The 27028-nt window shown below is 39.8% G+C and overlaps 1 protein-coding gene across 1 annotated transcript; it reads right to left on the bottom strand.

The window, feature by feature from the left end:
* Nucleotides 1-1087: 1087 nt before the first annotated feature.
* Nucleotides 1088-25641, bottom strand: GK5 (glycerol kinase 5). The gene is made up of 16 exons (XM_066193260.1): nt 25510-25641; nt 24336-24429; nt 21259-21334; nt 20751-20844; nt 19646-19777; nt 18645-18720; nt 17969-18030; nt 17807-17880; nt 17423-17483; nt 16172-16298; nt 14125-14229; nt 11698-11783; nt 10381-10484; nt 9010-9069; nt 6639-6772; nt 1088-5545 (listed from the first exon to the last, which is right to left on the bottom strand). The coding sequence occupies exons 1-16, from the start codon at nt 25639-25641 to the stop codon at nt 5409-5411; spliced, it is 1554 nt and encodes a 517-aa protein (XP_066049357.1). The 3' UTR covers nt 1088-5408.
* Nucleotides 25642-27028: the final 1387 nt, after the last annotated feature.

Raw genomic sequence — 27028 nt, forward strand, 5'->3', positions numbered from 1 at the left:
GGCTCCGCGTTCCCCCGGCGAACAAAGGCTGCCGGGCCAACAAAGCGGCGGCGGGGCCGCGGAGCAGCGACCGCGCCCTCGCACCTCCGCCCCCGCCCTGCCAGAGCCGGGACCCTCCCCGCAGCCGCGACAACCAGGCCCAGCTCGGCGCCTTTAGAAAAGCCTTAAGAATTGTTTGATTTCAACATTTCCTTACCGCTTTAAAAAGCCGTTTCAACAAAGCAGGGTTACATATTCTTACGGAGACCATATAAATAGAAAGCCCTCCTGGGAGCAAAAAAAATATTTCGACACTAGTTCCATTCAAAGCAACGATGCAACATTTGTTAAGTCTTCCTCAGTGCAGCCAGGCACACATCCAAGGCGTGCAGTTACCGATTTTGCACATTCCTCTAACACAACTTCAGCTTAATGCTACTGAGCAAGCTGAGCAAAACAAGGTTTATGGGGACACAAATTCTGTTTATGTGCTTTAGAGCCCTTGCAGATCATACATACATTACTAGATTAAACATGGTAAAGTTTCATTTTTCTTGCATTACAGACAACATTGAATGCTCTAGAAAGATGTATTTTTTGATCCTGTTCACGAAAAAAGGAAAGAACATCAAGAGAACAGGTGTTCAGCCTATAAAATCAAGTTCTTCAATGTCAGTCTAAGGAAAATATTGGGAAACAAGACCTTTATATTTACTTCAGTGGGGCAGTTTACAACTGAAAATCTTGCATGTGCCTAAGAATTTGCAGATTGTGGTTTTAGTTTCTTTTCATCCTCTAAAACACTTCATGACATGGAACAAGACCTTTTATCAATATTGGCAGTGTTATGCAAGATACATTCACAAAAGCAATAGAAATACACAGACTACTGTGTATTGGAGCCCCCTCTAACAGGTACAAGCACAGCCACACAGCACACACCCTGACAGAAATGCAGAAGGCACACACTACCTGAAAAAAGGAAGCAAACCAGAAGCAACCAGGTTGGCTGGTTTGCTGCACTATTATTAATTACCACAACTAAACAAATACTTGAACCCAGCCTCAATAAAGACACTTGGGCTTCACAGATCTCTTTTTGGTTCATTGGTTTATTTGCTTTTTTTTCAAGAAACACTGATGAGCTGAAGTCAGATACTGGAACAGATTATGAACATGAAAAATAACCATTTTATCCCCCAAGGAGAGAAACAGAAGGAAGGTCACTGCTGTAGTTTGCATTTGCTTTCAACTAGCAAATTGCAGACTAACTATATTTACACATATATATACATACCTACACACATTATTGAGTTTGAAGGTGGTGAAACGACTAATTTGCATGAGTGTAAGTATGCTCCTGATGTAACATTCTGAACTAATACACAATCTTTCAGAACTTTCACAAATCCCAAATTTTACCCCAGAATGAAGGCTACATTGAAAAAAAACCCTTAGAATTGGGGTTTTTAGACATGCTAAGGTGTGGGTTGAGCAGCTACGCCTGCCCTGCCGGAAGCTCTCGTGCCTGCCTCCAGAATCCATCTGGTGTCCCAGCCTCAGAACACCACTCTGCTCCCCCTGGCCAGTCAGATCCCTCCTAGATACCCCCTCTTTCCCCTTTTACAATACATCACTTTTTGATATTTGCTAGTTTTACCACGTTCCTGCCAGCCCACAGCCCTTGCTGTGATAACCTGCCCAAACATTAACCCCACACAGGCTCTCCCTCCACTACCTCCTCCCCTTTTCTCCTGCTGAACCTGCCCCGACTCCCCATAAAGCCTTAAACTAACACACTGCCCACCTGCTGGGTCAGAGCACTGCCATACTTCCCGACTCAGCTGCAGGACTCTCAACTCTTTGTTTCAACAAGGGCTTTGTACTCTTTGGCTCAGTCCAGTAACACAACCTCACTGACTGGCAGGAAATGGTTCTTAGCACTCTCCATAAGGCTTCTCTTCAACTGGTGAGCTTCTTGTGCTGCGCCCTGATCCTGCAAATAGAGGGACTGACTGAAGGATCTTGCTACAGAGATTATGCCAGTAGAAGGTAGCAGGCTTTCAGCAACCCAGTGTCTTGCTTTTTTTACTTTCTCCTGACAGGAGAGCAAGTCTAAATGTTCTTGTTAAAAACAAATGAGAGCAACTGGATTAATTTTACATAAAATTAGCTGTTAGAGTAGGGCAGAAAATACTGCTTAAAAGAAAACAGTACTCAAAAATCTTGGTCAAGTTCATTACAGTAAGATTTTAAACATAGCTGACTTGATTTTTTTTTTAGCTATGTAACAAAATTCATACAGCTGCTCAGTATTTTCAACTAACTGAAGACATTTTCATCTGCCCTTTCTCTTGATGTACAACAATTAATCCAATAGTAGCAAGATTCCTCCAACAACAGAGGGATTATTATGAGGCATTATTTTTCATGCCACATAGTCCCCACATATTTAAAATGACTATGTTATAAATGATCCAAACTGGTATGACATTATCTACTATCAGTGCTGTGTGATCTGTGAAGGCAGAATGCCTAGAGATCATTAACACATCTCAACTGAATTGCTAATCTTCATATACCAATGAGCTGCACTACTGTCCAGTTCCAAGGAAATCATTAAATCTCAACTGAATATTTTAAAATTACAAAACTACAAACTAGTTAATATTTGTGATTTTGTACTGTTACCTTTACTACCAAATCCAGCTGATAGAAAGTAAAATTGCATGTACTTTCCAAACTGATGAAAACTGATGAAAACAACCTTGAGACAAAAAAATTAAATACAAGTCAAAAAAAGATAGCAGTAAAAGTTGTCATGTTTTAAATAAGTTAGTATGAGTGAGGTTCTAAAACGGTTTTAATGCCTTTCTGTATAGCAAAAATTGAGAGAGCATAGCACCTGTAAAAATGTATCTGAAGCTTATTTCAAATCCATTATCAATCAACAGGTACTACTTTTAGCTCTCATCACATTAAAGATTTCCTGGGAAGATAAAATCAATTTTTCTAGTAAAAGATAAGCAAAAGAGGCTTTGATCAGTAACCAAATTTCTTAAAAATGTCAGTTAGTCTGCTCAGTCTTTGGGCAACTTCATGTCACAAGCTGTGGCAAATGCTCTGATCTCCAAGGGTTGCTCCATCCTGGGAGACTTTCAGACACCCCTCTTTGTTTCAGAGCCTTACTCCCTACTTTGAACCTCTTCACAACAGAACTCACAACTCTGCAGGCCATTTGAAAGCTTCAGCCGGTAAATATAGCAAGGCCTTGTTGCATCCTTAATTTGTAGTGAAATTTCTCTCCTGTAGACTTGAGGCTAGTGAGAGGAAAACAGCTTAAATCTCTGCTTCAAATTAAACAGTGACAGTGGTAAAATGGTCATCCAGAGTGTGTCTAGGACACCACCTGGAGCAAGAGGACTACATAATGTCTTGGGTGTCTTCTCTCTCTAGCTGTGCCATTGCCAGGGTGAAAACCACCACCACATAAAGAGGCAGTATCAGGCACAGGGTGCAGAGTTGCCTTCAGCAGAGTAATTTGAACAGGACCAGGTTCAACTCCCATTAGAGCTCTGTCTGGGAGCACTGAACATTGCCAGCTCAGCCCAACAAAACCTCCAGGCTATCAAGAGAACCTAAGTCAAGGACCCTTCAACAAAAGGGCAATAGGTGGACATTATACCCAGGCAGATGTTGATGAAACTGAACTCCCTCAGTAAGAACAATGTGTACAATACCAGTGACTGAGGCACAAACTTCTGCCTAGAGTGCCAGACTTAAAGCCTTTCTGCTTGGCCTTGGAGAGAGAACCTTCTTGCTAATGAGCATTTTCTTTAGCAGTGACTTTGTGATGACAGAGGAAAATCCCAGGCTGAATACAGGTGTTAAAGCAAAGCAATTGTCTCACATATCCTGTAACTGCAGAATCTTACCTTACACACAGCAGGAGGAGTGGAGGGAATCTCATCAAGGAACTTTATATTGGAGTCTTGGCACTAGAGCCTGGCATGTTACTGAAATCAGCAGACACACTTGCTTCTGGACTTCATTTAAGCATTCATATTAAGGAAGGTTAAGGAGAATTGGAAAGATACCCAGAGAAAAGAAAATTGCCAAGGTGTAGCACAGGTTGAAGGGCAAAATGTGAGAGAAGAACAAGAAAAATGGCATGTTAAGCTAGGGCTGACAATTAAATGAGATGGAGTCTGAACACAGCTAGAGGAGATGCTCTAACTCAGGGTACATGATTGAAGGAAACTGAGGAAATTGTGTATGATTTGATCTTCTGTGTATCAGCAAAAGAAAATAAATTATAGTTCTTCAGCTCTCTTTCAATGATGTTAAATCTAGAAACATTTCTCCAGTGTCTGTGGAATACAAATCACCCACAGCTTGAACTTGGTATTATTCTGAAATTAAAATGTTTAATCATTTTACATTTTGGAAGCTGATTTACACATAATTCTGAGAAAATTACAATAATTTATTATTAGAAATAAGCAAATATATAAGAATAATTAACTACACATTTTTAAAATTACAATTTATTTGTTTAAAAATACAAAAGTAATTTATAGCTTCAAAAATAGACTTTTTACTCCCTTTTAGCTAATAATAATAGGATTTTAAAATGGCCTGGAAGACACTAGTAGCCAGTACAGATTTTTACAAGTTAGACAGCATACCTGGAACTAGTTTTAATGTATTTGTGCTGGCCACACCAGATAAAATTGCTTTTGGTCTTCATAAAATATTTCAAAATTGAGCTACAAGCTAGCTACAAAGTATCAGCTACAAAAATCCTGGATTTTTTTAAATGGAGTGTTGAAAGCCTATTTGCTTTTGTATTTCATCTTGATCTAGTGCACAGATAATGTGATCACAGCACCTAGTGTCAACCAAAAGGTGTGGCATGGGTTTTGTATCTAAACCAAGACAAGGTGGTAACAGGCTACTACCAAAACAATGTCTTTGTACACAACTGAATTCCTCACAACCCAGCCCCAACAATAATTTTGTTTCTTACCAATCCCTAGGGGAGTAAATGTGCCTTTTACCCTTTCTTGATGATTAACATACCCAAGATTTTCCAGATCCAAGGGAGGCGAGCTGCTCAGTAGAAAACCCATCAGTTCAAACAGCCCATGAGCAGTACATGGTAGGATCTGAGCAGCTGGGCCACCCAAAGGAGGTCACTGAAGGGACGCAAATGCTGCAGCTGGACCACAGCTGCCACAGGGATGATGGGAAGGTTCATTACAGTATGGTAAGTAATCCAGCAGCAGGGGGGGGAACTGAAATACCACACAACTTATAATACACCATCACAAATTCCAGTTATGGTTTTTTACTGTCCTGTTAATGTCCTGATGTTATAAAATATGAATTAAACCGTCTCAGTTCTTCTAAAATTCAAATGCCAATTTCTACCAGTGTGGTGAGTGTTTCATTGCTTGCAGCCATGCATCCATAGCAGGTCTGTATTCCTCTGAATCCTTTTGGGGCTCAAACACTGCTTCTATTCGCCTTAGCTTCTTTAGTTGTTCTTTGTCAGTCCAAAACCCTATAAACAGAAAATTCATTCTCGAGCTCAACTGAAAATACGTTATTTTTGAGTTTTAATCTATTTCCAAGAGATCCAAAGCAGAAACACAGTAAGAAATAATGACAGCTTTTCTTTATTCTACCAACAACTTTCTCAGAGGGAAGCATATTTTTAATATTGTGAAAATCCTTTCCAATAGGATCCGCTTGTCTGGAATCCTGACAACAGCGCATCTGCTGAACTGGGATGGTTTCCAAGGAACAGCTCTAGTACACTGAAGTTCCCTTAGGTTTCATCCACAAAGTGCTTTTGGTTGCAGGTCCTTCTCAACGAAGAAGGGCCACAGAAACCAAGACTTAGCTGCTTTCCTACTGTCTAAAAAAACTGTAGAAATGGCAAGAAATGGCTGGTGTTACAGATTCCTATTAATTTATGTTATTAAATCATTCTTGTCTGTCAAGGGTCTCAACTTTCATGCATTTTTAATTGCTGAATAAGTCTTACCCAAGCATATAGTTTTTACCTTCATTTGTGTTACTTACATATCAAAGCACTTCAACAAAAACCTGTTTTGTAGGTGCATATTAAGCAAAACCATCTACAGTTTGTAGCTTTCAGTCTGGTTAACAATTTGAAAAAAATCCGTGCGAGTAGAGCTGTTCCTCTTGTTAATAATTTATTTTGTACTTCCATCCCTGTGAAAAGCTCAAAGGATGAAGGCTGTGTTCACAGAGCACAGGACACAGCTTCAGTGAGAGTGACAGTGCTGCAGGTGAGCACGGTGGCTTCCTGGCCACGTGGTCCATCCCCAGCCAGCATCACGCAGGCAGCACCAGTATGGGAATGGACACGGAGCGCCCGAGTCAAGGAAGAGGAGGCTGCAACAACAGCATTCACCTTTCTTCTCTAGTAATACATCCTTCTAATTGTACTGTACAGAGAAACATAAACACTATTTACCTTAGATTCCCACAAAAATGGCTAAAGTAATCCTTTGGTGGGGGGTTTTACAACTATTTGAAGTTATGCCCTTTTTTTGTCTGATCTCTTTTCTACTGTATTTACAATATGCATTATAAAAGGGGAAAAATATATTTTAATGTCTACATACCTGAAGCAAGGCCTGCTAGAAAAGCTGCACCAAGACTAGACATGTCTGCATTTGCAGGTTTTTCTATTTTCTTATTAATTAAATCTGATGTCATCTGCATGACAAAACTATTATTACTGACACCTCCATCAGCTCTATAGGGAGAAGGGAAGAAGTAGTTAAAAAAATGTGTTAAGTGCTTATTGCCAGCATTTCAGAAAACAACGTTTGGTATTTCACACTTATGCATAAATCTTCCTGTCACTCATGCACAAATGCATTTCCACTTTATGGGTAAATTTAGAGGACAGAACAAGGTGCCAAAAAAAAAAAAAAGAAGAAAAAAAAAGTTTATAAACTCAGAGAGGAACGGTAGACAGATGGGGGACACAGGACACTACCAAAAGCTCTGAAAGGTCTCTCTTTTAGAACGATACATCACCTTGGCTGAAATGTTAGGGTTTATAACAGAACCTTTACATACTTACCATTACAATATGACAACAGTCAAAACCATTACACCAAACAAACCCTTTCACGTGTTCTCAGATCTGGAAAAGTTCCTATTTCCTTACTACCAAATCTTTGTATTAGTTGGCTAAAATGCCTTCACAGTTGCTTCTTTTTAAGAGGAAGTTCAGAATGAGGTTTCCACCTGCCTATTTTCTTGAGACCAATTTAATGGAGAGAATTAGAACTTATCAGTGCTGATCTTTAATCATCTGAGATTTCAAAGTAATTACTCTTGCAAACAAAATAACGATAACAAAAACCAATCTTTGATTTGTCCTAGATAAATTCATTATGCTCTTGTACTCCAATACCAGCTCTGTATGGAACTGTTGCTCTGTCAAATGTGGTGCAGAGAAGACATCTAGTGTTTACTGCTACAGAAAGTGTTGGGTAATAAAACTCATGAGTTGTAAGACATGTGGACTAGAGCTGAGGGCTCTTTCTCTGTGCTTTCCTTGATTGTGTTGAAACAAGCAAAGAGAAATAATAGCAATTTTTAGAGGACTAATGAAAACAATGTCCAGAGACCAGGAAGGAAGGAATACAAGACAAGAACTAAAAAAGGAATGAATGAATTTATGGGATAAAAACAACAGCAAAAAATCAAAGGTAACTGACAGATACAAAGATGTGCAGACGTAAGGATGGTAGAGCACTTGCAACCTGAGAACCCCACTGAGTGTGTCTCATTATGTTTTAACATTTAATCCACAAGCTGAATTGCTACTGATTTTATTTAAGTAATACAGACGCTATATAGAACTGAAATTTTATATCCATGAATAAAAAAATAACATGCTCATACAATTTAAAGTTTACATTGCAATGTAAATGGAATCAGAATTCTAATGCTCCCTAGGCTGTATTTCCACACTTCCCATATTTTAAGAGTTTTTTAAGAGTTTGCACTTTTAATGTGACTTTTCAAATTCTGGATGCAATTTTCTATGTTAAAAAGCTTCCTAAGTAATCAAAGTTCTGGCACTTTTCATTTTTTCTTTAAACCCCTAACCCTTGCTGTTTCTTCACCTCTGCCTGCTCTCTCAATATGCGATGGAAGGCAGAAACTTTTACCTCCTCCCTCTTCTGTACTCTTGCTTTTTTTCCACTGAGAGTTTGATTTCTGTCTACATGCCTGCCAGTCCATTCTTCCTTTGCAGAGGCACAGGAGGGACGGGAACGCTCTCCTCTGCTCCTGACAGCAGTGTCATGCTGACCCCTGGCTGCCCGAGGGAGGAATTTTGTTGCCGAGCTTCCTGAACCTCAGAGGGCTGGAGCTTCTGACAACTGCTGTGCTCAAAGAAAGTCGCTACCAAGATGTGAAATGTGGTCTTCCAGCAATGTTTAATTCAGCTAAATGTTGTGCAAACATATTCTAGGAATTACAGTTGCCTCACTAAATTTGATACAGTTCTTCAAAGATTAAAGCAAAGCCAATGTCTTAACAATTGAATTGTAAAACTAACCTCCCTCTTTCCCTCACAAATAGATACAGATTTAACCAATGTCTTAAAAAAATTGTCTGTGAAGGACCCAGCACAGAAAATGTCAGTATGAAAGAATGATGACAAAGGGTAGAATGACCTTTGTGGCAGGCATTGCTACATGCACTCTAGTGCTACCTGAAAACATGGATATGCCTTCTTTTTAAATTTTGTTTTAATAATTAGAGCACGTCATTACTTCCCTACTAACAATCACCAATGCCAGTAGCTGTGGGTAGACTCTACTGCTCCTTAAGTTACATTAACATTTGACTTGGAAATCATCTACTTTTAAACAGCAGAATTTTTACAGAAAGATAAAATGCATAATAAAGCTCAAACCTGTTTAAAATCAAACTCTTACATATCAAATTTAAAAATTATGGGGAACTTACCGAATAGTTCGAAGAGGAATGTGCACCTTCTTCACAATGATATCATAAAGCAGTTTGTTTCTTAAAAAAAAATATTTAGTTTAATTAAGCATTATATATTCCATAAAGTGATTTCAGTATCTAGTCAGAAAATAAATGCAAGGCAAGAAAAGCCTCAGATCTGACAGAACTGCTGCAATAGCTGAAAAGTTTCTAGAATGCATAAATGAAAAGCCCAAACCCACTGAAACTGGCGTTTGGTTTTTGTCACTGTTACAAAGGCACAACTTGGCTAAATCATGGCCCATTCTATAGCAAGTCACTGTAGAAGGTTCATTTTTCCTGCTGAAAGTTCCTGACAGGTTTCTAGAGATGCAATTGTTGATGTAACAAGTGGCTTAGAGTGAGGAAAGTAGGCCAACAGTGCTAACTGGATTTTATCCAGCTATTCTGTAAGGGGAGTATCTGAAGCCTTTGACTTTTTCTTGAAATCATTTCATTTAATGGGAGAAAATCTAAACACAACGGATATCTACTTTATTCTCATTATTTGTATGCAGTGTTTGAATGAGATGGATGAATTCTTAACATCCCTTAACATCCTTTATAAGACACCCATATGTCAGTTCAAAAATTATTGCATCTCATGTTCAGGCTTACAGTGCAGAAGGAAAGTGCATTAGAAACCAGTTGCAGCAATTCAGAATGCTGCCCTCCTCCAGACACGTTTTCTGAGCTCTTAGCAGGAGATTTTTATGCCCAGAGCAAAGCTGCTGACTGCATAGAAGGAATCACATCAGTGCTCCCTAACTGGCCTCAGTGCAGTGTGAGCCAGGCTCAATCCATATTCAGCTCCAGTTTGAGGCATGTTGGGGGTTGGCAAAGCAGTGAGATACTGATGTGCTATCAGCAGTGACATCTTTAGCCTTCACACATCTGGAAGCTGCTGTCCATTCTCATCTCTTAAGATGTTTAAGAGGCTTATTACTTTGTTTTATAAAACACCCAAATCTCAAACTTTAAACAAAAGCTAACATTAAACTTCCAGCTTCACGGATACTTTAAACACAGCTGGAGAGGACTACGGCTTCTGACAAAACACTGTCAGGAGAGGAAGGACAAACTTCAAACAGAAAACACTTTTAAAACATGTAGAAAATAACATTATTTAACGATTTCTATATGATTGCTTAATGACAAATAACTCTAAACTAACAAATATACACAAATTTATTTGTAAGGTGTTAAAACAGGGAAGCAGCTGAAACTCCTTTCCAGTGTAACTGGAGTGTACTGTACAAACTGTAAAAGTCCATGTATCCATTTAACACTGTTGATCTAAATAAAAGCAAACATAAGAAAATATAAGCCAGATAATTTAGCAAGCAGTACCTGAAAGCTACAGATTCCAATATAGCTCGAACAAGATGGTTTCTGTCAGTGGAAGGGTTCCGGCCCATGAAAGAGGCACATAAATATGGGTCATCCCCAGAAACCTGCAGAAAAGATGTCACCATGAGTTCAGTGAATTGTATTTGTAGGCTTTTGTGAAAGAAGTTAAAGAGTAAGAAAAAAATAACTTACGACAATTACTGGCAGCATAGTGAAAGAAGAAAATGGAAAACAATATGTAAGAGGTATATAGTGTTATTTTAGCTTACTCAGTGAACAGTTTAAATTGCTTCTTTCAACATCAAAACATTTAAGTGACTTCTTCCAATTCAGACAAACTAAAAAATACTTATCCACATATTTTCCCTTTAAAATACATTTAAAGTGTACGCTCAGTGTCCAGGACATGGCACACTTATATTACTGATATTGCTGTTCTCTAACAAGATTTCACACATCCCCCCTCCTGAAAAAAAAGGAATTGACTTTCAAAAGTAATGCTGAAAAGGACAATGTTACTTTTTATTGATGTATACTACAGCTTGTTATCAGTGACACTGAAGGAAGCTGGGCTATCTGGAGAAGAAATTAAATTCTTCTTTGCTTTGTTCCATTAGCATACACAACTTAGACAAAGGTAAGGTAAAGATGTTAAGTTTCCTCTTAAAAAAACCACTAGTCCTGGGAATGATCAAACTGAGTATGGTTAACTCAAAAAGTTTTAGCAACACACCCAAGAGATGAGCTTGTATCACTCAAGCCAAATAGTTACTAAGACTTCTAAGAAAGAAGTGTATTATACTGAGTTTGATCATTCCCAGGAGAAGTGTTAAAGTATTATCTTTGCTTTTCATAACACCAGGACTTGCAATCTTGCTAATATTTATATATTTTTAAATATTCTGATGAATTATAACCTACACTTTGAAAAAAGGCAGAATAAAAGGAATTATTTTAGAACAGTGATTAGAAGTATTGTCTCAATGAAAGCTCTGCACTTCATAGCAGAAAAGCTTGTGACATTGGTTTGTGTCTCTGCAGGCATTACCTGTGTTACTGGGGGCAAATAATTAAGTTTATCTGTCCATCACTACTTTTCCTATTTGGCAGGGCTTTTTCTCAAGGGAAGGAATGGCATTTAACCATTTTGATATGACAATGGCCTTCATGCATCGTGATGAGCAACAGACAGTAAGAACCTCAACAGTACAGAATAAATACTGTGATAAGATGCAAATTATTACCTTTAAAAATGCAAAAATTAATTTTTGAGGTAATAAAATACATTCTTGATTTTATTATTAATAATAATTTTACCTGCAAACCTGGAATGAAACAAACACCTTGACAATCAGCAATACTCTTTGCCATTTCTGCTGTTTCATCTACATTGGTGAAAAGTGCTGTAAAGATACATAGGTTGTACAGTGTTATTATTTCCTTCTATTTCTTCATTTTGTCTCACTAAGAGAAAAAAATCTAGAGTCAAGATTACTCTTTTTGTAATATTTTCAAACTACATGATCTAAGGGAAATAATCTGTTCTCTATTTCATGTCCATCAATAATCCCAAACTATTCACATGAAGGCTAAACTCAAAAGGATCCTCTCCTATCTGCTGTGCTGTAGCCTTTTAATCTTCAGGACACATATGGGAATTAAGAATGATAATGGTGCAAAGAGTGCTAAAACCGTAGATTCAAAGAACATACTATTTTCCCCCATGTTGTTACTGTCAGTCCAACCACCTAACAACTACAGAGAAAGTCTTTAATAACCATATTTTAACAGCACCCTTAGTATCTTTACAAGTGACACAAAAGGTAATAGATCACCTCTTATTGCAATAATGCCTCTTGGATAGACACTGCTTTTATTCTCTGTCCAGCCCGATGACTCCTTTCATAAATCTACAGACATTCCTCTTTAGCTTGTTCTTCACCCACATGCAACTCTTTTACTAACATCCATCTTCCACAGTTGTAACTAGTGATGTCCTTATGTGGCCACATAACATGATTTTACAGAAGACTAGAGGTCTTCTGTACATGAGAGCTATTGCTTTTTCTTGTCTAAAAAAGTGAATTTTCCTACTCAAGGTAAATTAGTTTAATCTAGCCCAACTTACCTTTGAAAAGCTTATCTTAGTAACTTATCAAGAGTTTCACTTTACCTTTGTAACCTTTATGAATTTGTGGGAAAACGATGGACTCTACTCTGCTCAGACTAATAAATCGAAATCACGTTTTTTCCTTCTTGCTGCCCTTGCTATTACTGAATTATACATTTAGTAACTCTACATGAGGGCAGAAAATCAAAAGTTAGGTAAGACTGACTTCATGAGAAAATTCGACATACTACTACTTCTTCAAAATTCTTAGAAGCTATATGATTCCACTAAAAGAAGTCCACTAAACTAAGTTTGCCTTGCTGCAGAAATTGCTACTTCCAAACCTTTACCACTACTGTGTCTCATCTTCATCCATGTTGAGCCTCACCACCCTTACTGAGGCCATTAACTTACCTTGAGTTTTGGCCCAATTCCTCCTGTAGAGCTAAAGTTTTACCATTCTCTAAAACTGATAAAAGTTTCTGAATTCTGCTTCTCTGCAACAGTATTTTCAGAAAATAAAGCCTTACTTGTTACAGAGTTTAAAGCAGCTTACCCTTAATTTATCCCATCCCTAAAACATCCTCTCCTCTTTTTTCCTATGGTAGCAACTGTAGGGCGTGATAATTTTACTACTGACTAGCTAAAAATCCTTTTTAATTCTGTATATACCAATGATATCCATTTTGAGTACAGATAAATTCCATATGGATAATTACCCATTTTAATCACAGAACCTGAAGTAGCAAGCTTGTATGTGTAGCACTGACACTTGAGTCTGCAACACTGAACTGTGTACTGAACTGAGTAATTTCCTCCAAAGCCTAGTGGCTGTTACTCTCCATGCTCAGTCAAACATTGGATGAAGATGTGAGGACCAATCTGAGTCATGCTTAACCCTTAGGGGCACATACCAGAGCACGTAACATGTACACATGCACCTAAAGCTGACAGCTTCAAGAAATGTGGAATTTTGTGGTGAGTTACACTTGAGGAAAACTCTTCCCAGCCAGTCCAAAGTTTCAGACATTAATCACTTTTTCTCATCCTAGTAAAAATGTACTAAATTTCTAAGTAAGCCAAGTCAATTTTAAAGCTCTAATTAAAACACCAAGAACAGCTGTCCTATCAATCAGTGGGTTGAACATCAGCTACTACAGAGGTAGTATTTTCTTAGTCTGTCATTAAACTGGAATGCAAAACCTTTCATTACAAAACAGTAATAGCCGAAAGGCACATTACTTCCATGTGAAGCAACTTACTGTTACTTGCAAAGTTCTTCATGTTATTTTCATATAAAAATCAAACCTGCTATTCGTTATGAGATGTACAGCTCAAGACCTCTTGAAAGCAAGTGAGGAGTAAAATGTTTCAGGAAAATAAAAGCCTAGTTAGGCAGAACAGTCTGAGGCAGAGACTGAAGAGGAGATGATTGTGCAAACCAAACTCCCTGCAGCAAACACACTCAGCAGAGTGCCTACAAAACACTCTGTGCATTTCTGCTGTCCAAAGCATGTAGACTACTTCCTTCAATTATGAACAATAAAATCAAATCCAGTAACATAACTCTGAACTCACAGAACAGCTTCTTAAGCAGGTATATATTTCAGCCTCTATAAAATTAAAGAACTTACCTATATCCTGAGCCCATTTTATGGCAGTGCCGATGTCCGATATAGAGCCTTCAGTTAAGTAAACAACTTCTTCTCCAATCTTCCAACCAATCAGTGGATAAAGACCTTAATCATTTTCCATGAGACAAAACGCTCAGTTCAATTAAATGTTTCCAGAAAAACATATACAAACATTCCTCACAATAAATACACCTAAAATATATATATATATACATTAACTTCGTTAAATTCCTTTGTAGAATCCAAGCTAAAGAAGTCACTGATAGAGGTTAAATGTGTTGTTTAAAACTTTAGTGATGGGATTACAGGAGAACTGAGCAACAGGCTGTTAGACCAAAGTTAACCTAAAAAATCGCTATCAAATGAGAAAAAAGCCCACCTTTAAACTGAAGATCTATCTGTGCCTACTTTTATTTTTTATATAAGAGATTGTGCATACCTAAAAATTTATCAGTGTTTTTCTATGTAAGTCCATCCAACTTTCCCCAAGGGTTTCTAAAAAGTAAGAGTGCTTTTCCCCAAAACATAAAAGTGTGGCACTCAGATGGGAAACACAAAACTGAAACAGATGTATACACGCAAAAGAAGTAACACAAACTTAGAGCACAGATCTTATTCACAGGAGAGGATGAAAGTGATGTACTTTTTTAATTCCCTCTTTAACAAGCAATGCTTCCTCACATGGAAGGTAAAAAAGAAACCAAGTTTCACGTGCACTGCAGCTAGAGAAATGGCTTTTCATGTCACTAGACGAGAACCCAAGTAGTCAGTGGTCACTGCAACAACTTCACTCAATCAAGCACAGTAACTGCTGGAGTGAAGAAAGCACCCAGACTTTATGGAACCCTGCTGAGGACTCAGAGATCACGGGCAATGCAACAAAGGTAAATGAGTCCCTGTGTACCTTTACAAGGACCAGAAAAACATCAGAAGGATCCAGGGGCTCTCTCTGCTTTCTCAAAGTGACTTGACTGATGTATATGTTCCTCACAGAATCATCTCCAGTTTGCTTGCCTGTGTCCAAATGAGTTGTGTGGGAGTACCAGTGCAACTGCAGAAATGTGTTAGTGCTAGAGGCACTCTGGTGCTTACAGTATAAAACCATCAGCAGCACTGATTAAAGTCTGTATTTGTCTCTAGAAAGGGGAATGTAATATATATAACTCCAGATCATCTGGGCAGGTGTCCCCTGAAATCATTATTTTTCATCAAAGGTAAAGCCACAAAGAAAAAAGCCCGAAAGATTAATTGAGCCACAGATCCTAAAGAAGAGCAGCTAATTAGGGACAGGGACATCCATCCATCATGTAGCCTCCCTAAAGGTGCTCACACCAGAGTCTCTAGCAGTGTAACATAATCCAACTCTAGGGAAGGGATCCCCATGACACTTGGCATGACCAGAGGTATGAAGAACCCCCAGACTACCAGAGGTAGCTTTTAAACCTACACAACGTAATTCCATCACTGAATTGTGAGGCAGGCTGTTCTTGAAGGAACTATTTTATTTTTCTTTTTTTTTTAACTGTTACATGTAGGAGCTAAATGTAGACCAGAAACTAGAACAACAGCTAATGAATGGCTTGCACAAGGACACTGCAGGGATTCATCTTTCAGTCTTAAATACATACGTCAGCTTTAAAGATTGAACACATTACATTTCATGCCCAGGGCACTGAGAAAGCCAGGCACTTAACTTGTCCCACTAACCATACCCCACAACAGCCAAAGAACACAGAGAAAGTAATTTTAACATAAATAACAGCCTAAAGCAGTGGAAGATTTTAACTCCTATCAGAATACAATAGCTAAACTGAAAAACTTTACAGCCTGTTTTTTGCTATTACATTTTAACAGACTACATACGTATTATTACCTAAGTAAAAATATCATAATAATGACATAATTAATTAGCATAAAAATCATTTGCATTCATGAGGAATCCAATGTCTATGCTATTCCTATATTTGCCAAGGGTCCTTCAGACTTCAGCTAGTAAAATTCTCTTTAGCATACTGCTGTCCTCCTTCCCAGCCCCACCCCATCTTACTTCCCCGTGATGCAAAGAGATGCTCTCCAGTATTGACATTCCAGAAACCACCAGTTCCCATTGTCAGTTTAACATCTCCTGGGTGAAAGCAGCATTCTCCAAACATAGCTGACTGCTGATCAGCTACCTGTCAGTGCAACAAAAACAATGGGACAAGTTAGTCACTGACTACCAACCTGCAATGTTGGGTTTGAAAACATCTCTGTAAACACTTTGGAGTTCTGAATCCAAGTAACCACTCAGGAACTGAGCATTCAGAGAGGACTCATTTACAATTTTTAAAGTATTTGCAGTCCATTACAACAGTCAGACTTATTACTGGCATCGAATTACACCAGCTTTAGACACAACTTGAATGGCTGCAGTACTGCTTGCAACACTGAAAAACATTATGGAAACAAAAGAAGTATTTTGTGGTTTAATATTTAACAAGGACAAACGGTGCATTTACAATCCCAGGGAGCAGAACAGAGTAGCTTGGCCTGAATTCCTTTTTCTCCAAATAGAAAGTCGGAAGTTTTGAGGTCTTGCCTTTCTTTTTCCTTGATACCCCTCCTGTACCAAATTATTCCATGCTCCATTTTTTAACAGTGATGATGATGGTTATTAAATGTATTTACTTATGTATTTACTTATGTTTTTGCCTTGGTGAATCATTAAGTTTACAGATAGATTTAGTCCACAATTCCTTAAAACAAGACAAATTCATGTTAGCTAGGGGACAGTTTTTTCATTTAGCTCAATTCAAGCTGATTTTGCTCCAAATCATCACTAGGTTTTCCTATCCTAATTCTAACTACTGAGTAAAGAACATGTTATTTGCCACTTATTTTTAGTGAAAAATAAAAAAGGGATAAAAGGTACCACAAGTGGATCTACTAACAAATACTTTTACAATTGTTTGGTCTTACTGAAGTCAAGCTAGAATGGACTCTTGCATAACTTTATACAGAACAACTGATTTTTAGCCAGACACACACATTACCAGAGCTTAGAGTCCTACACTCTGTACTGAATCACTTGGTCACACAACCTTAATGGACCTCAGCCTCTATAAATCCCTACTTGATCCTTCTCCTCCTTCCCCCTAAGGTTGTAGACTGAGTTTTTTGAGAAAAATTCAACAATCAACTCTATCGTAGTTAAGTCACAGAGAATGAATAGAGAATACTAATGAAAGAAGCAAGTACTAAATCACAGACAAATAAATAGAGTATAAACACACAGATTTAAGAATATATTTTCACTTACCACTGCCATTATTGGAATAGGCACCCCAAATATTTCAGAGTCAGTTGATCCAAAGTTGAAGCTTAAAATAAATCACATTAAAATTACCTTTTTATTAAAATGAGATCTAGGTACGTACAGTCTGGGTCTGGATCACACAAAAAAGGTAATGCTACTTTTATTTTAAAGAAAATACTAAAACTATCCCTTTAAGAAACACAGCAAAAAAGTTTTGGACTTCATATACTTTATATAAGGTATAACTGCATATAAAATTTTTTTGTGCACCGGCGTATTATTTGGCCTGTGCAAAATATTTAGTATTTCTTAACTAATCATAATTAATTTAGCAATTAATTTAACAGTTACCATATTCTTTTAGTTACACCTTCATAACTAAGTTACCTTGTGTCTTTCACTGGTGGATAAATAGACGTTGGAATAGAAAGTAGATTACACAAAGTGAGACTCCAACATTTCTGAAATGAAATGGAAAAAGTAAAAACATTAGCAATCCTCTGAGAAGCATAATAAATAGCAACAACATTCTTTGTGAACAGCACATACCATAAAGGGTTCAAAAATGCCTGTAGAACTGGCATTTGAGTAATCTGTAGCATACACAGAACCTAGCATGAAAAGAAATAGAACAAAGTAAGATTTTAGACATCCAAATACTTAAGAGTTTTCTTTGAACATCTCATTGGCTCTCATGAAATACAAATAAAGTGTGTATGAGCAAAATCAATGATACAATGAGCACAGAGATTTTACCTGCTGCTCACTATAATGTGCACACATTAATTACCCTATTTCCTCTCACAAACGTGTCTAAAACAGCCAACAGCACCACACCAAGTGCATCACAGTCATAATCTGACTCCTCAAGCATTAGTCCTCAGGATAGAAACTTGTCATTCTTCCACATTTGTAACAATTCTTTGTTCTTTTGTCTTCACAGGTACTTCAATCAACACCAATTAGCTGTTAGACTCTTTAAATCTTACACTCTTAGAAGGCTGGTTACACTGAATAAATATTTCCCTTCCAGGCAGGCCCAGAGAATAATTAATTCCTAAGTTTTTTGTAACAGTAAATACATTACAATTTTTACTGAATATACAAAAGCACAAATTGCAAAAAAAGTATCTGAATTCCAGGATATAGAAATGACAAGTAATGAACATAATTTCTTAGATTCCAGTGTGTTTTACTGATATTTAAGAGGAACTGTAATGTTCACCTTTAGTCAATCTATACAGTAACCACGTGTCAATTGTTCCAAAGCAGCAGTTGTTTTTTTTGGCAGCTTCTTCAGCCTGGGAAAAAATAGAGATTATAAAAAGAAGTATTTGCAACTGGGTACAATAACAGAAGCGTATTTATTGATTTCTTTTATTATTTTCTTCATGATTAATCAGAATGTCTTCAGAAACTAAGTCTCGGATTGTAAACCTTTTATCTAAAAAGGCTGAGTTGGATATTTAACTAATATTATCCTACAGGTTCATGCTCCTAACAGAAAATAAGAACACTTTCTTACAGCTGTTGCTAAGAAAAGAAAAGCAATTGATCTTCCACTCTAGGGGCATCATAGCCTTATGAAAAGAAACTTACAGTCACAATTATAACGGTGAAAGAGTGGTGGATAAAGAAAACAAGGTCCTGCATGGTGAGAATTAGAGCAATGAATACAGCAACACATAGCTCAGGGCTCATTAGTGCATTAGATTAATCCAGCACAACTTATTCCACGTGCATTTTCCAATTCACAAAAACGCAAAATGAATTGTACAGCATGGTATTATTTGTGAAACTGCAAAACGCTGGAATAATGCAGAGTGGAAAGGTAAGAGAGCGCAAACAGCTTCAAAACAAAGTACAATCACTAACTGTTTAAATGTATCAAGTGAAATAAGATTATTTTCTTATGTTGCATCTGTGTGAAGAAAGCTTTTTACTACTACACGTTTCCAGAATGAGAGAAAAAATTCATACGAATGTAAGTCACTATTTAGGTAGACAGGTTTTGAACATTAACACAGAACAAATTCTTTCTGCTCTTTCTGAGAGGAACAAGCAGGACAAAACTGAAACAATTCTATCCAGTAGTCACAGAGTCATGGAATGGCCTGGACTGAAAGGCACCTGAAAGAGCCCCATCCAACCTGGCCCTGAACACCTCCAAGTCACACGCCATCTTTATGACTTAAGAAACCTACTGTTTTTCCCTTTCCAGCTTACCTCATGTATGTTTTTAAAAACCCATGACAACTTCATAGAAGTCTGATGTGTTGAAAAAGTAAGAAAACTGGGTGCCAAATATCGATCATTCCCAGTCAAGAAATGAAGCACTGTAAAAATAACATGGATTACCTGTTTCAAAAGAAAACAGTTACTAAATTTTTAATCTTGCCCTTGAAAGGTTACTGATCAATTACGTTTAAGGGATGACAACACAGATGAAAGCTGCTGACATGAGATTAGATTCAGAAAGCTAAAACTCCTTTAGAGGATCCTTCCCTAGGATTACATAAGGATCTTTCAGTCAACAGCCAGCCCTACTGCAACACACAGCACAGGAAAGAGCAGCTGCTCTAAGCAAGGCTGCTGCAGCACATTCTGCTGGAGCACTGACAGCCACTGCTCTGCACTGCCAACACTGGGCACCTCTCTGAGCACAATGCATGATGTGCCTGACAGCCTTATTCCAGTGGAAGTTCTCTTGCAGTTGACAGGCTCACTCATGACTTACTGGATTGACCAAAATTTAATCATTAAGCAAGTTTTCACAGAAGAAGTAACTGCCAAGCCCAAGAATTTAATTTCTTACTATGACTGTGCTGGTTAGTTTCCACTTAGAAGAAAAGTAACTTCTGTTTTTGCACTTGGAGCAAATCTTTCTCTTCTAAGGGCATGAAGCACAAGCCACAAACAGCATAAATTGTACCTCCTATAGATAATTTGAGAAAAGGGTACATGAAAAAAACAATCCAGGAAACCAAAGGCCCAAACCACTTCCAACCCAGACCTACCTACATCCAAAACCTATGCTGTAGGGGTGTTAATATGCAACATTTTAATATAACAGACTAAAAAGTAACAAAATGAGCCTTAGACCTACAGCTATCTTTTTCCATAATAATTACTTTAGGCTACCAGTACCAAACTTTTTTTCTCGGTACTATCTTCCATGCTAATATGGCTCAGTTAAATGTTTTTAGGCCACAGCACATCACATCACCATGTGAACAGGACACTTGCAGTATGCCACATATTGCCCTTACTTGTAATGAAAGTTAAACAGCTCTAACATATCCAAGCAGTATCTGGATTAGTGCCGTCTTACCTTCAGCAGAAGGGACTTATTCCAGGAACTCACAAGTTCAGCACTTCTTAAGTCTTGCCAGCTTATGAAATTATGAAAGGGTTTTCCTGTCTTCCTAAAAAACAGTATTTGAACATTTAAAGCTAGAAAACACAAATTGCCCAAAACATTCAACATTATTCACCCCTTCCAGTCAGGAAAATAAACACTAGGCCCATTCCTATAATAATTGCATATCCTCCTGGTGGATTTGAGGAATTACTAAATCAGCACACAGACATCTGGAGCGTCAGACTTCTCACCAGAATTAAAAATACGTATGCACTCATCTCCTTCAACGTACAAAGAACAAAAAGGCCACACAAAGTCTGTTCTGAATTACCCTAAGGTGTGGCTGTGCAAACACAAGAGAACATGAGTGACTTGACAGTTTTTACTTTTGAGTTCAACACTTCTACAGCCTGCTTCCATCCAGTCTGTGAATACAAATGAATACAAATTCATTTTAAAGAACACACAACATACATACTTGTGCCATGTAATGAAAGTTCCTCTCTGGGTGGAGATGCCAAGACCAGCAATTTGCCTCATGTGAAGTCCTGCAGCTAAAAACCGGAAATAAATGACCATCACAAAAAAAAGCATTTACTTGGAGAAACAAACAAAAATATAATTTCTTCAATATAACTATGAAGCCTATGGAATACTTAGGAAAAAAATTGTTTATGGGAATGTAAATCTCTACAAATTGTTCACCTAAGTGTCTAGAGCAGTGAAATACTAGAGAGCTCCGAGTCAGAAATTGGTTCCAAAGCAGATAAACAAACCTATGTATTTTCCGAAAGCAGTTGTGGCACGCTGACCCTTTCCACCCTCTGAAAGGCCTGTTAATACTTACTGTGAACAACCTCAGAGACAGGCAGCCAGATTACATATGCCCACATAATCAATTAAAACGTGTATTTCACATGAATGAATGTAAATGAAAGCACAAAAGTACCTTAACAGACTTAGGGAAAGAATTTCTATAAAGAAACAAAACTAGATTGACCCTGCAGGCAGTAAATAGATAAATGGGAATATACTATGACTTCTGGCATCACTTTGATAACGACACCTCTAACTTACAATATTTCTTAAGCAATGTTTCAAAATTCCTAAGAATTTATTTGCTTAAACCAGGTACCACTGAATGCAACAAAGTATACTTTTTAAGTCAGAAGTACAAATATGTACTTGGAAGCACAAATGTGTATTTGGACGTACACCAATTTTGTTGTTAAACCTTACCTTCAAATAACTGTTACAGAACATTTTTTCTAATACAAGTGTAAATAATTAAGTATGTCCACAGCTATTTTCAAAGCATCTCTGGTCAGCTTGCTAATTACCTCCAGCCATACTTACAGAAGAAAAACTACATGAAGAAAATACTTTTCAAAATTTTCCACTTAAATGACAGACCACCCACCCTGTCTTAAGTACTGCTACTCTGAAGGGCTTTCAATCCAGCTCTTTGAACAAATCAAGGTTAAGTAGGTCTTGCTCACACATGTTCTCATGTTAATTTTCACGCGCAAAACTAAAACTGCTCATTTGTGTGAGCATGTCCACAGACTTTACATCCAGCACCCTCTCAGTGACAATTACAGAAGGGATTTCACAGAGCTGGGCTGTGCTGTCCAGCTCTGTGTGTGCTTCTGCATCTCCCCTTACTCTGGGTCCTTGCATTCCTGCCAGCACTGCTACCAATTCCTCAATCAGCTGAAAATTAAATCAGTGCTTTCGCAAGGCAACCTGCTCCACCTGCCTGCACAAGTGCTGCTAGCAGGAGTGTACAGGAGGAGGACCTGGGAGTGGGTGGCCTGGCAACAGCACTATTTCTTTTTCAGGCAAAGCCATACAAGCACTTCCACAGCTCACTAAGGACTACTGGCATGTGTTACTCCTTCCAATCTCCACAATCTGCATGGTCCCACCACCTTCCCTGTGTCAGCTGTCATGTTCTCCAGACACCCACATAAGTGGAGCCAACTTCCACTGCAGACAAAAACAAACCTAGAGACAAACATGGATATTTTTCACTTAAGCTGTCTTTTGGATGGACTGCCACAGTAAGAGACAGAGTTGAGACCGTGCAGCCACAAAGTTTTCACCTTTAGGTCGCACTGAACTACAGAGGCTCATGCACACGTGTGTGGAATCACAGGTTTAGCTCTGCAAGCCCTGCAAACCCAAGTGTCACTGTGCTCCTTCTGCCTCCAGCCAGCCATTCCTGCCCCTGCTACCACATCCTCTCTTACGTCAGCACAAACATGGGTGAAGCTCTGCTGGCGTAAACAACCGGACAGTGATTCTCTTCAGGAAGCTGCCCTAGACTGAAAACAACTTTGTAAAAAAGGGGTGGCACTGCTCCTTTTGACAGCACTGTGAGTTATGCTTACATACACACCCACTTAAAAATGACTTGCCAACAATGTGTGCAGCTTGGCTACAAGGAAATCTTCCCTTTCTAAAACTAACTGAAAAGACTTGCTTCCTGATTTGTCCCACAGAATGGAAATGAGGGAAGACAGTGAGGTCTTTGGGGTTGAGGTGGCATTGCTGTTCTTGTGACCAAACAGATGGGGCTGCTGACAAAACAAAGAGCCCAAAATAATCAGCTTCAGCTTACACCTGGTGATATTTACCTTCCTTGTTCCTTAGGCAGCCTTCCAAAGGAAGGGACAAGCAGGAGCCATGTTTGAAGGCAGAGCAACACTGGAGACCAAGCAAGAGGGGCTGAACAGGAGGAACTGAATGAGTTGAATGAAAGGGTGCAATGTACACACACAGGCCAAGGAGGCTGGGGCACAGTGGGAAGGCAAGCTGGAGTACAGCTGACAGGTTCACAGCATCAACATGGCACAGAAAGTGATCCACGATGGATGGCAGAACACTAGAGGTGGATATGAAAGCTGTGACAGTTGTAGAGAGTAAGAACTAGGTTAGAGCAGCATCCAGAAATGCAGGGGAAAAAACCCAACAGAGGTTAGTCAGAAAAGGGAGTTGTATGTATTTCGTGTGTGGAGTACTAGGAATTTTTAGGCTAAAGTACAAATAGAAAAGAACAGTAATACAGGAATAGGACAGTAAGAACCACTTACAGTTTGGATGGGAAAAGCAGGAGTATCAGGTTGCAGTGGAGTGAGCACAGCTCTGCAGCACCCCGCACTGATTCCCTCACGCACTCACACTCGCACATACACAGCGGCACAGGAACAACGGGGCACTGGCAGGGAACAAGCCTGCTCTCTGTTCCTGCACACAGCCACTGCAGGAACACACACTGGGGAGGGATGATACACAAAGAGCTGCGGCAACAAAGTGCTGGCACTGATGCATAAATCGAGTATTCACACTGCTTCTGCTTCAATCCTCATCAGGCCCCAGTGAAGGGAAAAAAGCATTTGAAGTGTCCTATTTAACATAATGATTGAATAGGCCTTAAAGCATGTTGTAGACCTGTGCCCAGGTTTTCAGTACAAGCTAAAAAGTTTTATTATCCAAGTAACTAACTTTACTAATTTTCATAAATAAATAATTTCTCAAAGTTTAAGCCCTTACCTTGTACAGAGTCTTTTATTACACCAATAAATTGACTCCATAGCACTTCAGGATCTAATTCAACCCATCCAGGATGAGGATAAAGTGATTCTACCTGTTTGGGAAACATAAATAGCATTATTATGATCCCTAGTTTACAGAAACCAGCAAATACATTTGAGTTTGGGTTGTTTTCTTCTTCATTTTGTAAATCTCCTGTAAGAGTAGAAACAACAGTGTAACTTTTAAAACATTGTTCAACATGGGTGTGTGATCTCTAGAAGACCTCCTCTGTTCAGGGGCAATAAAGAAGCTCAAACTCCTTGAAATAAAGATGTCCAAATCTCTTGGAATAAAGGAACCTGTAAAACCCCTTTCAGAGTTGCAAACAGGAGAGCAGGTGTCTCAGAAAGCCTTTTCTGCTGCACTGCTTAATTCAGACGTCGATGTCTCTGAGCTTCTCAGGGGCAGCACGGCAGGCCAGGGACCACCTGTCAGACGAGCTTCCAGCGACAGGGAGGGTCAGCTCCACCGAGAGCAGCCCCTTCTACCTCCGAAATCCATCAGATTTCTTACACTTCTCGTAATAGGTACCAGTAAAAGAGTTAATTCTGGAGATTGCCTTGATCCTTAAATCACGTGCCGTACGAACCAAACTGCAGCCTGAAATTCCTGTTCTAAAGTTGACACTTTTCCACACGGCGCTGTTACATGATGGGACGCGTGTGAACACAAGTGAGTCCTACCCAAATCTCAGCTATGCCCTACTAACAAGAGCGGTTTTGTTCAGACGGAGATTAGTAGATAAACGACCGAAGGTAAGGTAACGGCGAAAGGTGGGAGGGGGTGAGCGCCGAAGTAAGGGGCTGAGTGCTACAGAGACCCACGGGGGTCGGGGGCTGTGGGTTGCCTTCCATCGCCCTGGAGGGGGAGCCGCTCCCGTCCGCCCGGGCTCAGGGGATGCCCACGCACCGGGAGCAGCCGAGCCGGGTGAGCGCCTACGAACACCTGCCACGCCGAGCCCCGACGGGCAAGCCCCGCAGCCTCTCGGGGGCCCGCAGGTCTGAACCGCTCGGGGCAGAGCGAACACGTTTGTGCCCCGCCCGGCTTCCGAGACAGGTGCTGCCCTCGGCTGCTCTCGCCGCTCGGCCCGGCTCCGGACCGGCGGCGCGCCCCGCAAGCCGCCCGCACTCACCTTCCTGGAGCTGGAGCCCCTGACGGCGGCCGCCCGGTCGTAGACGTGGCACTTCACCACCGTGCTGCCCACGTCCACCCCCAGCACGTACCGCGCCGGGGCGGCCCCGCTGTCGGGCTGCCCGCACGGCATCGCCCGGCGCGGCGCGGCGCGGCGCGGCCCGGCGCAGAGCGCGCAGTGAGGGCGGCCGAGCGGCCGCGCCCGCCTCACCCGCCGGGGCGGGGCTCCCGCGGCCTGCGGGCAGCGCGGCCGCCGCGCGGGCAGGGGGCGCCCGCCGGGGCTGCCCGGCCCGGCCAGCGGCGCGCCCTGCCAGCGGCGCGGCCCGCGCTCCAGCGAAGCGAAGCCTCGCGTCTCGTCTGTGCAGTCTCTGCATACGGCTACCTCGTGCACGTAAAATAAGGCTTTCAGGTAAACACCGAATGTCTTCTAAAAGGCTGAATTCATCGAGCGCCACTGGGAGAGATGCCCACGGTGCGATGCTGAGCCCCAGTGATCGGTGCCTGACCCCAGCTTCTCCTTACAGGAAACGAGGCTGTGTTTGCTCCTGGGCTTTTGTCCCTGAAGGCACTCAGTATCCATGAACAAATTACACACAGTTACACAAAGTCATGAGCTCCAGCAATTCTCTGGTGCCATCAGTTTGCTTTACAGAGGGAACAGCATCTAAAATTACTGCTGAAACAGAGTTAGTGACAGAAATGTTCCCATATTGCCCTTACATAGGGTGGTAATTTTTAAACAGAAAAAAACAGAAATACTCACAGTAAACCGATAAAATTCAGAATGCTCAACGCAAACTAGTACCAGTAGAATTTAGTTTTAATTTAAAGGTAATCAGAAGAGTTATTCAATTAGTTTTAACTCATTTAATTAGAGCAGAAAAAGCAAAAGAACACGTTGAAAATATTTCCCCCTTACACTTCTGGTTTGGCCCCTCTTAGAAAAAAACTGCACGATGAACAACAAAACAGTATTACGTGAGATAAATCGGGCATTACTGGATCTTTAAAGCAGGAATAGTACTGACAGTGAAAGCCACGTTAAGAAGAGGCTTCTCACCTCGCATGGGCAGTCGCAGAGGTCACTGGGACAAAGGTACGGATCACGGGGAAGTGAAGGCACATGAAAGAGAAAGCCAAGAAACGACTGACTGCTTTACCTCTCCTTCCTAAGAAACAACACATTAAAAAGTCACAATCTCTTTGACTTTTTATTCTCTTTGACTGTCTCTTGACATACAGCTAACAGATGCATGTCAGAAAAGTACCAAGTACTTCAGTATCTAACAAAGAGTATTTTCCTTCAAACTAGTTTATCAAGACGAACAGCATAATAACAATAATTAGTTAAAACTTCTGATGAAAGCTCCCTCATTAAGATTCAACATGTGCAACTTGTACAAAAGGTTCCAAACATTTCCTCTCCAAACATTCAAAAATAAGGAAGCCTTAAGAAAAAGGGCATCTAGGTATCCTTTGTACTCTTACACTACCACTACAAACAGGGCCTGCCTCCTGCA

Source organism: Chamaea fasciata, unplaced genomic scaffold, assembly GCF_029207755.1.
Source record: "Chamaea fasciata isolate MVZ Bird 193981 ecotype frontalis unplaced genomic scaffold, bChaFas1.0.hap1 SCAF_11, whole genome shotgun sequence".
NCBI classification, from domain to species: domain Eukaryota; kingdom Metazoa; phylum Chordata; class Aves; order Passeriformes; family Sylviidae; genus Chamaea; species Chamaea fasciata.